Here is a 13,933-nt window from a genome sequence, read left to right on the forward strand (position 1 = left end):
ATCCCATGTGATAGGTGTACACCATGTACGCCAGGCGGGTGATAAAACCATCCGATGAGAGGTGCAGAAAATGGCTCTTGTAATGAGCTATTTTCATGCCTAAGGGCTCAAGGGGACTAGTCCATGTCCTCTCTATGTCCACTCTGACGATATCCGTCCTAATCACGCAGTTCTGCTCTGTGCGGGTGAGATCCAAAAATGGACAATCCAAGCTATACTGAAAGGGTGGGAGTGCCTCTATCCGCAAACCATGTAGGTCAAACCATGATCTCATCTGAGCATACAAGCAATGAGTATCTCCATCCTCTGCTAACTATATGGATGAGGTCAATGCCAATCGGGAGTACTCTACTGAGGGAGCTCCCATAGCTGCTCTAAAAAGGTAACTGTCTGGAATAGGGCCTCGGTCACTATTGGTTGGGCACCCAACTCAACCCGAACAATCTCATGTGGTACTGATGATTTGCTCCGAATCATGCGGGCAATCATCATAATCAGTGGTCTCTCCATATGCCTCCATCCCTCATCCATCCCTCTCTCTAAGATCTGTGATGTATGCTGGGCCCCAAAATTGGAGCTTCGTACAGGAGAGTCGGTGGACAAGTGTATCAAATAGCCACAATTTGGTGCACGGCTCCTGAAACTATATGTGTGCACACTGCCTCTCAAGTACCCCCAAGGCTGCATGCCCTCCAGCTAATCTAGCTGCTACTGCCTCCTTTAGGGAGAAACGCGGTCCTGTGAAAGTAACTCCCAAATAGACATATGACCTTACGTACTCAACCGGCTCCCCTCGGAAAGTGAACTGACACTCTGATCTCGTCACCCATGCCTGTGTGGTGTTAAACACCATAACCTTTGTTTTCCCAAGGTTCACTGTCAGATCTCTATCTGCACAGAATGCCTCTAATGCATCCAAATGTCTCTGTAATCCCTCCGGAGAGTCTGAGATTAGAACAATATCATCTACATTTAACAAGATGGGTATCAACAACCCTACCAGGCATGCCCCTGGGCCTCCCAATCTATCTATATAATCGGAGACCACATCCATGTGCAGTCCAAAGAGGGTGGGTGATAGCGGGCATTCCTGCTTCACCCCTATCGTGCTGGTCACCATATCAGATAGTCTGCCTGGAGCTCGGACTCTAACCGTCACAGACTCATACAAAGCATATATCCCCCACTGCATATTCTCAGGTACCTCAATGTCCTGCAATCTGTGCATAAGTCTGGCATGTTGTACAGTATCGAAGGCTTTCCGAAAGTCCACCAAGCAACAGTATATCCTTCTCTTCTGTGCCCTACCCTCTTCAATATGTGCCAAAAGTGTAAGTATGTGATCCAAGGTAGTAAATCCTCTCCTGAAGCCAACCTATCCTTGTGCTTGGTGACCATGCCTCTCTGCCCAGCGGCTCAGCTCCCACTCCAATATAGAGCCATATAGTTTGGCCACGTAATGACCAATCATGATCGTCCTGTAGTTGCCTGGTACCATGGGATCCCCACTCTTAAAGGGTGGTACAATGGTATGCTCTGTGCAGCTTGCCGGAAACCCTCACAAATGGCACGCTTAAACACGTGTACAATCAACGAAGCCAAAGTATCCTGTGCCTTTCCATTTTGTAACCTGTCTATCGCATCTATCAACATCCGCATAGTAAAAAAGGTGCTACTAGCGAGTCTAGCTCCCAGTGGGGGGGGGGGGGGGGGGGGGGGGGGGGGGGGGCTGTCCTAGTGCATCATACAGCTCTCTAGCATAAGCATGCCATGCCTCAGGTGCAGTAATCGGAGTACCAAGCTGTCTCTCCTAAAACATCTTCCGTGCCCTCTTGCTGTCCTTCCCCAGGAAGAGTTGGTAGATCTCCTCCTCTAACTTAGCCAAGTAGGCTCGTTTCTTCCTCCACACAAGGCGCCAAAAGATCATCCTGGCCTGTCTATGTGTGTGAGTCCCAATGGCAATCTCACGCTGTAGCTGTGCCCGTGTCTCACGACACTCATCATCATACCAAGTGCTATGTGGGGCAGTGTTGCCGGGGGGGGAGAGAGAGAGAGAAATGACGTTGTAGAGTGAGCTAGATTGCGTGTGACTCGATGATGAGTTGATTGATGTGATGCACCTTCACCAAGTACATGCTTTTGTAGGCTTGAAGCCTTATCTTTTGACCCATAGAAATCAAACATACATATTGAATTGATGGCACATGGCACAGTTATCGTATCCACACACATAGGGGATGTTCACACCTACTACTGAGCCCCGAATCCCAACAATACAATAGATATGGTCGTTTTACCTTGTCTTATGTGTATTTGCACCATTACTTAGTGAGTTAATGATCATTTAACTAGTGTTAATATAGCACGATTCCATGTTACAGTAGTGCAAAGAAATGCATATGCCAAATACATGTGGCCTTGTCGGTTCAAACACCATGCAGTCATGAAATGTATACATCGCAGTATGCTACTTTTCTAGTCAAATGGAAGGATAGGCCCAAAGAAAGTTCAACCTTGGAAAAGTAAAGCAATTAGGGAGAAGTTTTCTTGACTTCATTTACGAGTACATAGATGTTACATTCAAAGGATCGATAAGTAGGGACTGAGAAATGCCAAGGAAAAGGGGCCCACTAGGTGTGTGAAGATGTAACACCCAAAGGTTGCAAAGTTTGCAAGTGTGGATTGAGAAATAATAAGCTTCATTCAAACAAAGCCCTTAGAGACATGCATAGTAGTTACTAAACTTCATGCATAGTAGTTACTAAACTTCATACAATAAAATTTCGGATAGACATAAACAAAACTGGCCAGGAATGAAAAAGATTAAGTAAGAAGAAACCTGTTTTACATTTGGGATAAGCATTCCAAGCTTCTTCCTCAATTTGCAGACAGCTTGCAGGCGCTATTGCATTTATCCAAGTTGGAAATTTACTACACAATACAAACAATAAAATCATGCTTACCCACACTACTTTTCTGAAAGAGAAAAAGGAGAAAGTGGGAAGGAAGAGCCTGAGAGAGGGGAGTGTATACCTTTGCAAATGATACACCTTCAGAGTATATTGGCCTTCCCCTAGCTCCTCATCTTTGAAAGGCTTGTTAACCAGTACCTCCACCCCCTCATTGCTAGAAGTGTTTTCTTGCTGCATTTTTGTCACCATATACATCTGTGCCACTCTATACTGTTCCACCAGTGAGGCCAGAAACATGATCAGATGAATTCAACCGTAGACAAGCTACGACAAGATTAGAAAGGTAAAAAGAGGCTGCAGTAAAGGGGCTACTTAAGAGGTTAGCCTAGATTAATCATACTGCATGTTGGCCATTTTTCATAAAGTTAAGAGTGAGAATCCTAAAGGAGAAATAAGATAAAAGGTCCTAAAAGACTTTGGTAAGATTCAGTATGGTTGTCAAGATGCAAGGAACATAGGAAAATAAGTCCTTAGACAGTAAAAACTTAAATGGAAATTAGGGCAGGTTATTCTTGAAGCCCTGATTGTTAAAAGGGACAGAGGTCCATGATGATTGTAAGGATTCAGGATGCACACAGGTAGATTAGATGCATCCTAAGAAGTTTTTGCAAGCCCCTTGCACCACTCACCTATAAGAATGACAGGTTGGGAATACATGGTTCTGCAAAGAGGTAAATTTTTCTACATAGACAGAGTTGTTACAGTTTTGGACAGGGTTTACAGCCCAAATGCAGCCCCAAATTGGCCACTGCCAAGGGTTTGGCATGTGAAAAGGGAGAAATGAGTACAATTGAGAAAGACCCAGTTTTAGGGGATCAGTCTTGGGCCCCTACAGCAGAAGGCCAACCAACTGTAAACTGATCTTGCAGAGGTGTTTGAATTTTGAAGAAGAAGAAATTCAGTGTGCTATCTGTTCTCAGTCTGATTGGCACAGAGCGAACAAATAATTTGAGTTTAGTTTTCATCAATGCTTAGTACTTTCCCATCTCATATTGGTAAAGCTAATACTTGGTTTTCTTCGGTAGTTTTGTTTTTTTTTTTGGGGGGGGCGGGGCCGTTGGGCACGGGGGGGGGGGGGGGGGGGGGGGGTGGGGGGCGGGGGGGCGGGGTGTGGTGCGGGTTCGCGGTGGGGCTTTCCCCAAAACGAAAACACATGGGTTCACCGGTCCACGGGTAACTTCACGGCTTATTCTACACCAGACGCATGTTTACATTGGTCAGACATAAGGCCAACCTTGAACTTGCAATCCACAAGTAGGGCCTACATAGGGGCCCATACTAGCAATCAGTAGATAGCTTCCTTCTCCCAATAATTCAGACTACTCTGGTTCAAAAACACAAGCCAACCTCCTGATAAACTATAGGAACTTGTTCAAAATGAGATAGGCACAACTTTAAAGGCTTTGAAAGGCCTATATCTATTTGGAAGGCAAGTGTTCAAAACAGACAAAGAACTATGGAAGAGTTTGTGTAACTATCTGGCCCTCCTAGATCTATTCACATGATGGAATCCTTGCCCAGACACTAGAGAGGTAGAAGAAGGCATGGGGACAGAGACCGTAAGGTTCGCACATGCGCTAGTTTTGGTCAAAAAGCAGAGAAAAAGCAAAAAGCCAAACTGGGTTGACCACGAGTCAGGAGCACCACTAGCAAGAGCCCGGACCAAATAGCTAAAAGCCACTTTTTTCAAAAAGCAACTCTAGGGCCGAAAAGCAAGGCCCTAAATCCAGAAAAGCAAAACAAAAGAACTTTGACAAAAGATGAGTAATATTTTATTATTATAAGTTAAAAGAGGAATAGCAAAGTGAAAAAAAAAAAAGCAAAAAGCTGGCCAGCTTTTGGCAAAAAGCAAGGCTTCCCACAAGTATAAAAGAAGCAAGAGTCCCTCTTCAAGCATCATTGACAAGGGTGTGAATATCATCTAGAACGTGGAGATCATCCCTGACATCATCGTCATTATCAACTTCTTCAACTACCTGTACTACTGCTGTTGTGCGATGAACCAGCGCCACCAGCCAGCTCTGCGCCACTAGCGCCACAGTCCACCAGCCAACGTCGTTGCTGCCTATGCCTATTGCTGGTTACCTGCGCTACCTTTGTTGCCTGTGTTTCAGTTGGTTGCCACCTTATGTTTCCTGTCCAGCCAGCCAGCGCATGTGCTGTTGCAATCAATAACCTACGCATACCTGGCTGCACTTGTCCCCAATTGGCCGACCATTTGGTCCATCTCCAGATTTGTGTCTCGTTCACTTGAGGCCAGGCCGGTGTCTCATGTTAAGAGGCCAGTATTTTTGCTTGACATGGACGGGAGCCAGACTGGTGCCACCCGTGTGTTAGCAGGATAGTGTCATATGGACGGGAGCCAGACTGGTGCCACCCGTGTATGACCTGGACTGTGTTCTACCCATGGGACTGTCACGCCATGGAAGAGCCAGTATTCGTGCCGTGTCTTGCCTATGGGACTGTCACTCCATAGGGAGGCTCGTGCCTGGAACTGTGTTTTACCTATGGGACTGTCACTCCATAGAAAGACCAGGATTTATGTTTTATGTCGTGCCATTTTTGTGCCCGACAGATATTTTGTACTTGTTCCATGAACGGGAGATATGTCCATGATACTATTTGCACATGCACTCATGTTTTGCATGTTTGAAACTGTTTTCGCATGACTTGTATTTTTGTGTTTGCCTGTTTGACATCCCACTTACTGAGCGGGGACGCCTGCCAGTGAGTCGTGAAGTTTGCTCTGTCTTCTGACGAGTTTTGTTGCATGTGAACAGGTGGTAAGTGTATTGCACTTGTTGGTGTAATAAGTTTTAATTCTAACCTTTTATTTTATAAGGTTGTATGTTCACATTTCATTAAAAGTGGGCACCCATTAGGGACACCCACATATGGGCTAAGGTAGGCACCCACTTAACCTTTTGTGTGTGTGGGGGTGGGTGCATGACCACCTACCCACACCACACCATGAACTGGCCGCCCCCATGCAATCTTGGGGAGCCGGCCAACTGTGGTCGTGGAACTCCCCTCCAACATCTACAAAATAGAGGCGACCACCCTTCGTGGAAAAAAAAACCGATGATCGTTTCCACCATCTCTCAGGCGGCTGCATCACTTCAGGCTGCGCTTCTGCTCCATCTCAGGCTGCTGCGTTTCTGCATAACCAGGCGGCGACTGTACCAGAACTGCTGCGCTGCCTCTTCATACAGGCGACTGTGTGCTGCGCAGGCTGCGCTGCCTATTCTGCAGAGGCGGCTGTGTGTACTTCTCCAGCCAGGCAATCATATAGGCTGTGCGTGCCCACCTCTAGCAAACAACTGCACCTGCTCCACCTTCATAGCAAGGCTAAGCTGCCTCCCCTTTGCAGGCGACTCTGTATCCTCTTCAGCAAAGCTGCGACTCTGCTCTTAGGCGGCTGCACATCACGCTGCGCCTGTTTACTGCAGGCGATTGGGGCGCCACCATCTCCTCTCCTCCTACAGCTAGGGGGCTGTGCGCTTCATCTCCAGCAGGCTGTGTGTTCTCCCCAGCAGGCTATGCTCTGCAGCCAGGCGGCTTCTCTTCAGAGTGGCGGCTACGCCTCCTCCTCCTCCACAGAAGGCGGCTGTGTCCTGCACAGCAGAGGGTGGTACTCCTATGTAGGCGGTTGTGCCTCCTTTACATAGGCGGCATCTCTTTTCTTCACGAGGCTATACCCTTCCCCATGCAGCTACTCCTCTCGACATGCTGCTGCACCTTGGTGTCCCTCTCAAGTAGCTGCACACATACACCATGGGTATTGGTCTTCCATCTGCAATCTACAAGTAAGTGAATTTCAGATTTAAGTAAAGAACTTTGTGTTGTAAATCTGATAAAAGATTCCCTCTCTACGGCAACACCCGTTCGGTGCCGGGTAGTCCAAGCTTTTGGAGAACCGCGGTCCAAAGGTGCCGAGATCGGGAGAGCCAGGCGTTAGTATGGGAGCGCCTATTTGTGCGTGGTCCTGGAACACCAGTGGGGCGCTCTCCGCGGATTCCAGTGAAGGCATAGGATCGTAGAGACTGGACCATTCAAGTGGTTGCTCTACTTCGAACGTCGACTACGAGCCTCTTGTTTGGTACTGTATTCATTTGTACATGGACATCATCTGGTTCTTGGAACCCATGGAGCATTGTATTTGTTAAATACTCCCAATAATATATCACATATTGAGGGGGGGGTCGGCCCGTTCCGGCCCCAGTGCTGGTGTCCATCTATCTCATTCCATTTCATTTCAATTTCAAGTTGTTATTAAGTTGTCCATTTCAAATTGTGATATTAAGTTGTGCTATTACGCTTGTGGGTGTCCAACGGAGTCTATTCCCACTTGACAGGATCGGTTTCATTGGTATCAGAGCACGGTTGTTTCCCTCTTCCTAGTGGGGAAACGAACTTGTGTATTGGACACCCCGCTTCTAGCACACTTAACACAATGGACAGCCAAGGCAACCCTTTGGAAGTGCCTAATTCGAGGGGTCCATCTAGTGTCTCTCGTGGTTCTGATACTCTACGAGGAAGGCACAAGCCCCTTGAAAGGGTAAATGATAGTGAATCAAAAGGACAACTGTCTCGAGGAAAGATAGTCATGCTAGAAGAAGAGCCTGATGCAATGAGGGCTGAAATGGAACATATGAGAAAGCTTTTGCAGGCACAAGAGCAAGAGCTAAAATTTTTGCATGAAGATCCCCATGTGCAAAGTGCCATTGAAGCAAGGAAAGCCGATGCAATGGTAGATGTGACTTTTGAGTCCATGGCACGGGAAGTGGACAAGAAGCCAAAGGAGTTGGCACTTGCCTACCTCCTCCGCAAAGGTGACATCAAAGAGGGGGACGACGGAGAGCTGAAATTCAAAAATCCACCTTGCTTGAAGCACGGAGATCCCGCATCTCAAAGGTTGAGGTCTTTTATGCAAAAGGAAGACGTGACAGTCACCTCTCGTCATGCCTCTTCTCCACAAGACACAAAGCCTGACAGGTATATGTATGCTAGTACTCATGGAGGGCATGAAAGTCACATGCATTCAAGACATGTATCCCATGATGGTAGGGGTGATAGGTCTGCAACTAGAAGAGCTTTATCCACTGAGTTATCTCATGGAGAGACATTGCCTTATGTAGGAAAGTCACATGCATCTGATTCTCAAGTTCGTGGAGCACATGCCACCGTGCTTCATGAAACTTCCATGATGGCCCATGGAGCCCATGCAGATAGGGCTGCCCCGTTGGATAAGGGAAAAAGAAAAAGAGAAGACCATGAGCCTCATGCCAGAAAGCTCAAGGAATTTAAAGCAGGTGACAAGTCTGTTAAGTTTGATGTTTTTCATGGAGAGCATGATGCTTCCAAAGTGTTAGCATTTGTGGCACAGTTCGACATTGCTTTTAGTGATGAGGACTTCACTGAGAAGTCTAAAGTATGCCATGCTAGCATGTTTTTGAAAGGGACCGCTCCTCATTGGTGGATCACTGAAAAGATCACCAAGGATCCCATTTGCACCTGGAAGGAATTTAAGGACAGATTCTATGCTCAGTTCTTGCCACCAAATGCGGAGCAAACTCTCACTCAAAAGTGGGATAGACTTGAGCAAAGAGATAATGAAAGTGTGCAACAGTATGTCAACAAGTTTTGGAAAGTGTTGCTTGAGGTAACTCCTTTTATGCAAATCACTGAGGATGAAAGAAAGAGGAAGTTTCGCTCTGGATTGCAACGAGCTTATCGTTCGGGCATTGTATTGCACCCGAAACATACTTTGCAACAGCTCACAGCTTCTGCTCTTGCTACGGAGCAATTGGTGCTCAAAATTAAGCAGGATCAAGGCGGTTCAAAGGGAAAAGACAAGGCTGTCCCAAATCTGCAAAAAGGTGGACAGGCACCTAAAAAGAACTTCCGGGAGACCCACAAGGGAGGTAGAGCTGAAAATACCTCATCTAAAGATCAAGGACCGAAGAAGAACAAATTCGGCTTGACCCCGGAGCAAAGAGAGCAATATGCCAAGGAGGAAAAATGTTTTTCTTGTGGTAGCAAAGACCACATGTTTCGACAATGCCCTGGTCACAAACCAAAGCACGAGGACAAGCACACCAAGGCTAATGTACATGCAGTTCCCGATGTGCAGGGGAACACAAATCATGATGCAAAAGAGCGGATGGTATGCAAGGCTTGGGGTCAAATCAAGGATCAGCCCGCCTTATTCATGTTTGATGACTATGCAACCGATAACTTCATCTCTATAAAAACGGCCGCTGCCTTGGGTATTGAGGTTGAGAACATGGGACCTCAAATTGAAGCTGAAGCTGCATTTGTTGGTAAAGAGGTGCAGGTTACCCCACTGATAGGGAAGTTGCACATACATATCCAGGGGTACCTTGATAATGAACATTTCCTAGTTGCACCACTAATTGGATGTGATGTATTGTTAGGCAAGCCATGGCATCCTAGGCTTGAGCCCCGCAAAGAGTACAAGACCAATATGATTTCTTTTATGCATAAAGGCTGCATGCATTTCATTGATGCTGGCAACGAAGGGGATTCCATCCCACTTGTATCTCACATCCAAATTAATGAAGCAATGAAAAAGAGTCTTTCTGCGTACTTGGTTTTTGTTCGTGATAGCATTGTACCAAGTCATCAAAATGTGGATGCTATGACTAATGATAGGCTGAATTTTCTTCATACATTCAACGACTGTTTTGCTGATTCATTGCCAAGTGAATTACCTCCCCAAAGGCCCGAAGATCATCGCATAGATCTTGTGCCAGGTAATTCTCCACCTAACAAACCCGCATACCATGTGAGTGCCGCACAACAAGAAGAGATCATGAAGCAAGTAAATGAGCTTTTAGATAAAGGTTTGGTTCAGCCCAGTTCCTCACCTTATTGCTCTCCTGTGCTTCTTGTTCAAAAGAAAGACGGATCATTCCGCATGTGTGTGGACTATAGAGCTTTAAACAAGCTTACCATCAAGAACAGATTCCCAATTCCGCGTATTGATGACATTTTGGATAAGCTTGATGGTTCGGCTTGTTTTAGCCGACTTGATTTAAAGAGTGGTTATCACCAAATACGAGTGGAGCCACAAGATGTCCATAAAACTGCATTCAGGACAGCCTTTGGATTTAATGAATTTTTGGTAATGCCTTTTGGTCTCACCAATGCTCCTGCCACATTTAATCGTATGATGGATAGGATATTCCGACCCCATCGCAAATTCAAAGGAGTATTCTTTGATGATATCTTGGTTTTCTCCAAGAATAAGCAGGAACACAGAACTCATTTGGTCACAGTGTTCGAAGAGTTGCGAAAGCATAGACTTTTCATTAATGCCAAGAAAAGCGAGTTCTTCCTTTCAGAGATACATTATATGGGTCATATTGTATCTAAAGATGGAGTAACAATGGATCCTACAAAGATAGAGACCGTTCGGAACTGGCCAGAATTGCAAAACGTACATCAAGTACATAGTTTTCTGGGATTATGTTCGTAATATAGGCGTTTCATAAGGCATTTTGCTATGATAGCCACTCCTCTACATGATCTCACAAAGAAGAAAACCACTTTCAAATGGACTTCAAAAGAACAGGATGCTTTCTTGCAGCTCAAGCATGCTATCATATGTGGTCCAGTATTGATTGTTCCTGACTTGCACAAGTCATTCGTAGTTGAATGTGATGCTTGTGGTGACTGTATAGGAGCTGTCCTAAATCAAGAAGGGCATGCAGTTGCATACGAAAGCCGTCGTTTGCATGATGCTGAGCTTCATATGGATATCTATGAGAAAGAGCTCTTGGCTGTAATTCATGCCTTAAAGATATGGAAACATTATCTTCTTGGGACTGAATTTGTAGTCAAGACAGATCATCAAAGCTTGAGATACTTTCTATCTCAAACAAAGCTTTCGGAGAAGCAAATGAGAATGGCAAACTTTCTTTCCATGTTTCATTTTTAGATAGTGCATACTCCAGGAAAGAAAAATGTGGTGGCCGATGCATTATCCAGGAGGCCTTACATAGCTGCAGTCTCAGTGGCCTCTCATGGGGACTTATCTGCTATGCGTGATTTGTATCATTTGGATGCTGATTTTTGCCATATATGGACTGATTTAATGGCTGGTCATTCACATGCCTCTTATGTTATCAACGAGGGTTATCTTATGAAGGATAATTGCCTATGTGTGGTGAAGGATTTGCATCCAAAGGTTATGGACGAATGTCACGCTCCATCTTATGCTGGTCATAGAGGTATTATGTTCACTACACGCATGATTCAGAGATATTTCTTTTGGCCAAGCATGCGTAAAGACATTGAGGCTTATGTACGTGCATGTATTACTTGCCAGAAGGTGAAATTTGACAGGCAAAAACCTCCAAGTTTGCTTCAGCCATTGCCTATTCAATCGCAACCTTGGAAAAGTATTACTATGGATTTTATTATGGACAGATCCCAGCATGGGAATGATGCTATTTGGACCATTGTGGACAGGTTTAGCAAGCAAGCTCATTTCTTGCCCGTCAAGAAAACCATTAAAGCTGATCATATGGTAAAGCTTTTTCTTGCTAATATCTTCAAGCATCATGGTATGCCTAAATCCATTGTTGGATAGAGATCCCAGGACTACAAGCCTCTTTTGGAGGGCTTTATTTGATAACATGGGTACTAAACTTGAATTTTCATTAGCTTATCATCCCCAAACGGATGCCCAAAGTGAAGCTGCAAATTCAGCCGTCTTGGATTTGTTGAAATGTTATGTGGCAGATCAAAAGACTGCATGGGAGAAGTATCTTCCACTTGTTGAGTTTGCCTACAACAATACGATCCATGCCTCCACGGGAAAGGCTCCGTTTGAGATTATTTATGGCCGAGTGGTATTGCCACCCATCCTTCGTACAAAGGATGAGATTTTTGCAGCTGACGAATATGTTCATGATTTGGATGTAACCTTTGCTCAGGTGTGGACAGCCATTGCAAGATCACAAGATAAGCATAAAATGGCTGCTGACAAGCATAGAAGAGACATGCAAGTCAAAGAAGGTGATTGGGTTTTGCTGAAATTTGAGAAGGCTAGGCTTCGGAAGAGGCCAGGACAAGAAGGATCATATCCTAAGCTTTCTCCTCGCTATTATGGACCCTTCAAGGTGATTCAAAAGATCAATGAAGTGTCATACATGCTTGCTTTACCTAGTCACTGGAAGATTCACAATGCATTTCATGTGAGTCTATTTCGGAAATATGTGGGGCCAGATCCTGATGAGCCTGTCACAGAAGATCCGCCAGAGATTCATGAGCTTGAGGAGATCCTCCAGCCAGAACAGATTGTTTTTCACAAGGAAAGAAAGCTCCCTGCAGGAAAGCTTTCCAGGAGATACCTTGTGAAGTTTAAAAATTATTTGCCTATTGATGCAAAGTGGGTAAATGAGGATTATTTTGTTGACTACCCACAGTTCTTGCAGGCATATCTTGAGGCTTTTCAGTTGAGGAAAACTCTTTAGAAGCCCGGGGGGATGTCACCAATTGGCCGACCATTTGGTCCATCTCGAGATTTGTGTCTCGTTCACTTGAGGCCAGGCCGGTGTCTCATGTGAAGACGCCAGTATTTTTGCTTGACATGGACGGGAGCCAGACTGGTGCCACCCGTGTGTTAGCAGGATAGTGTCACATGGACAGGAGTCAGACCAGTGCCACCCGTGTATGACCTGGACTGTGTTCTACCCATGGGACTGTCACGCCATGGAAGAGCCACTATTCGTGCTGTGTCTTACCTATGGGACTGTCACTCCATAGGGAGGCTCGTGCCTGGAACTGTGTTTTACCTATGGGACTGTCACTCCATAGGAAGACCAGGATTTATGTTTTATGTCATGCCATTTTTGTGCCCGACAGATATTTTGTACTTGTTCCATGAACGAGAGATATGTCCATGATACTATTTGCACATACACTCATGTTTTGCATGTTTGAAACTGTTTTCGCATGACTTGTATTTTTGTGTTTGCCTGTTTGACATCCCACTTACTGAGCGGGGACGCCTGCCAGTGAGTCGTGAAGTTTGCTCTGTCTTCTGACGAGTTTTGTTGCATGTGAACAGGTGGTAAGTGTATTGCACTTGTTGGTGTAATAAGTTTTAATTCTAACCATATATTTTATAAGGTTGTATGTTCACATTTCATTAAAAGTGGGCACCCATTAGGGACACCCACATATGGGCTAAGGTGGGGAGCCACTTAACCTTTTGTGTGTGTGGGGGTGGGTGCATGACCACCTACCCACACCACACCATGAACTGGCCGCCCCCATGCAATCTTGGGGAGCCGGCCAGCTGTGGTCGTGGAACTCCCCTCCAACATCTACAAAATAGAGGCGACCACCCTTCGTGGAAAAAAAAACCGACGATCGTTTCCACCATCTCTCAAGCGGCTGCATCACTTCAGGCTGCGCTTCTGCTCCATCTCAAGCTGCTGCGTTTCTGCATAACCAGGCGGCGACTGTACCAGAACTGCTGCGCTGCCTCTTCATACAGCCGACTGTGTGCTGCGCAGGCTACGCTGCCTATTCTGCAGAGGCAACTGTGTGTACTTCTCCAGCCAGGCGATCATATAGGCTGTGCGTGCCCACCTCCAGCAGACGACTGCACCTGCTCCAGCTTCATAGCAAGGCTACGCTGCCTCCCCTTTGCAGGCGACTCTGTATCCTCTTCAGCAAAGCTGCGCCTCTGCTCTCAGGCGGCTGCACATCAAGCTGCGCCTGTTTACTGCAGGCAATTGGGGCGCCACCATCTCCTCTCCTACAGCTAGGGGGCTGTGCGCTTCATCTCCAGCAGGCTGTGTGTTCTCCCCAGCAGGCTATGCTCTACAGCCAGGCGGCTTCTCTTCAGAGTGGCGGCTACGTCTCCTCCTCCTCCACAGAAGGTGGCTGTGTCCTGCACAGCAGATGGTGGTACTCCTATGTAG

General features: G+C 46.0%; 1 protein-coding gene across 2 annotated transcripts in view; it reads right to left on the minus strand.

Annotated features, from left to right (window-relative positions):
• LOC147627774 (uncharacterized) overlaps positions 1 to 13,933 on the minus strand; it is a 96,835-nt gene that overhangs the window by 54,774 nt on the left and 28,128 nt on the right. For both annotated transcript variants that reach the window (XM_086814737.1, XM_086814739.1), the window contains exons 3-4: positions 3,034 to 3,182; positions 2,840 to 2,931 (exon numbers count right to left, since the gene is read on the minus strand). In XM_086814737.1, coding sequence (XP_086670863.1) covers positions 2,840 to 2,931; positions 3,034 to 3,182 — 241 coding nt within the window. The remainder of the gene's footprint in view (positions 1 to 2,839; positions 2,932 to 3,033; positions 3,183 to 13,933) is intronic.

The sequence above is a fragment of the Cibotium barometz genome, chromosome 20 (assembly GCF_041138505.1).
Source record: "Cibotium barometz isolate CiBa-2024 chromosome 20, ASM4113850v1, whole genome shotgun sequence".
Taxonomy (NCBI): Eukaryota; Viridiplantae; Streptophyta; class Polypodiopsida; order Cyatheales; family Cibotiaceae; genus Cibotium; species Cibotium barometz.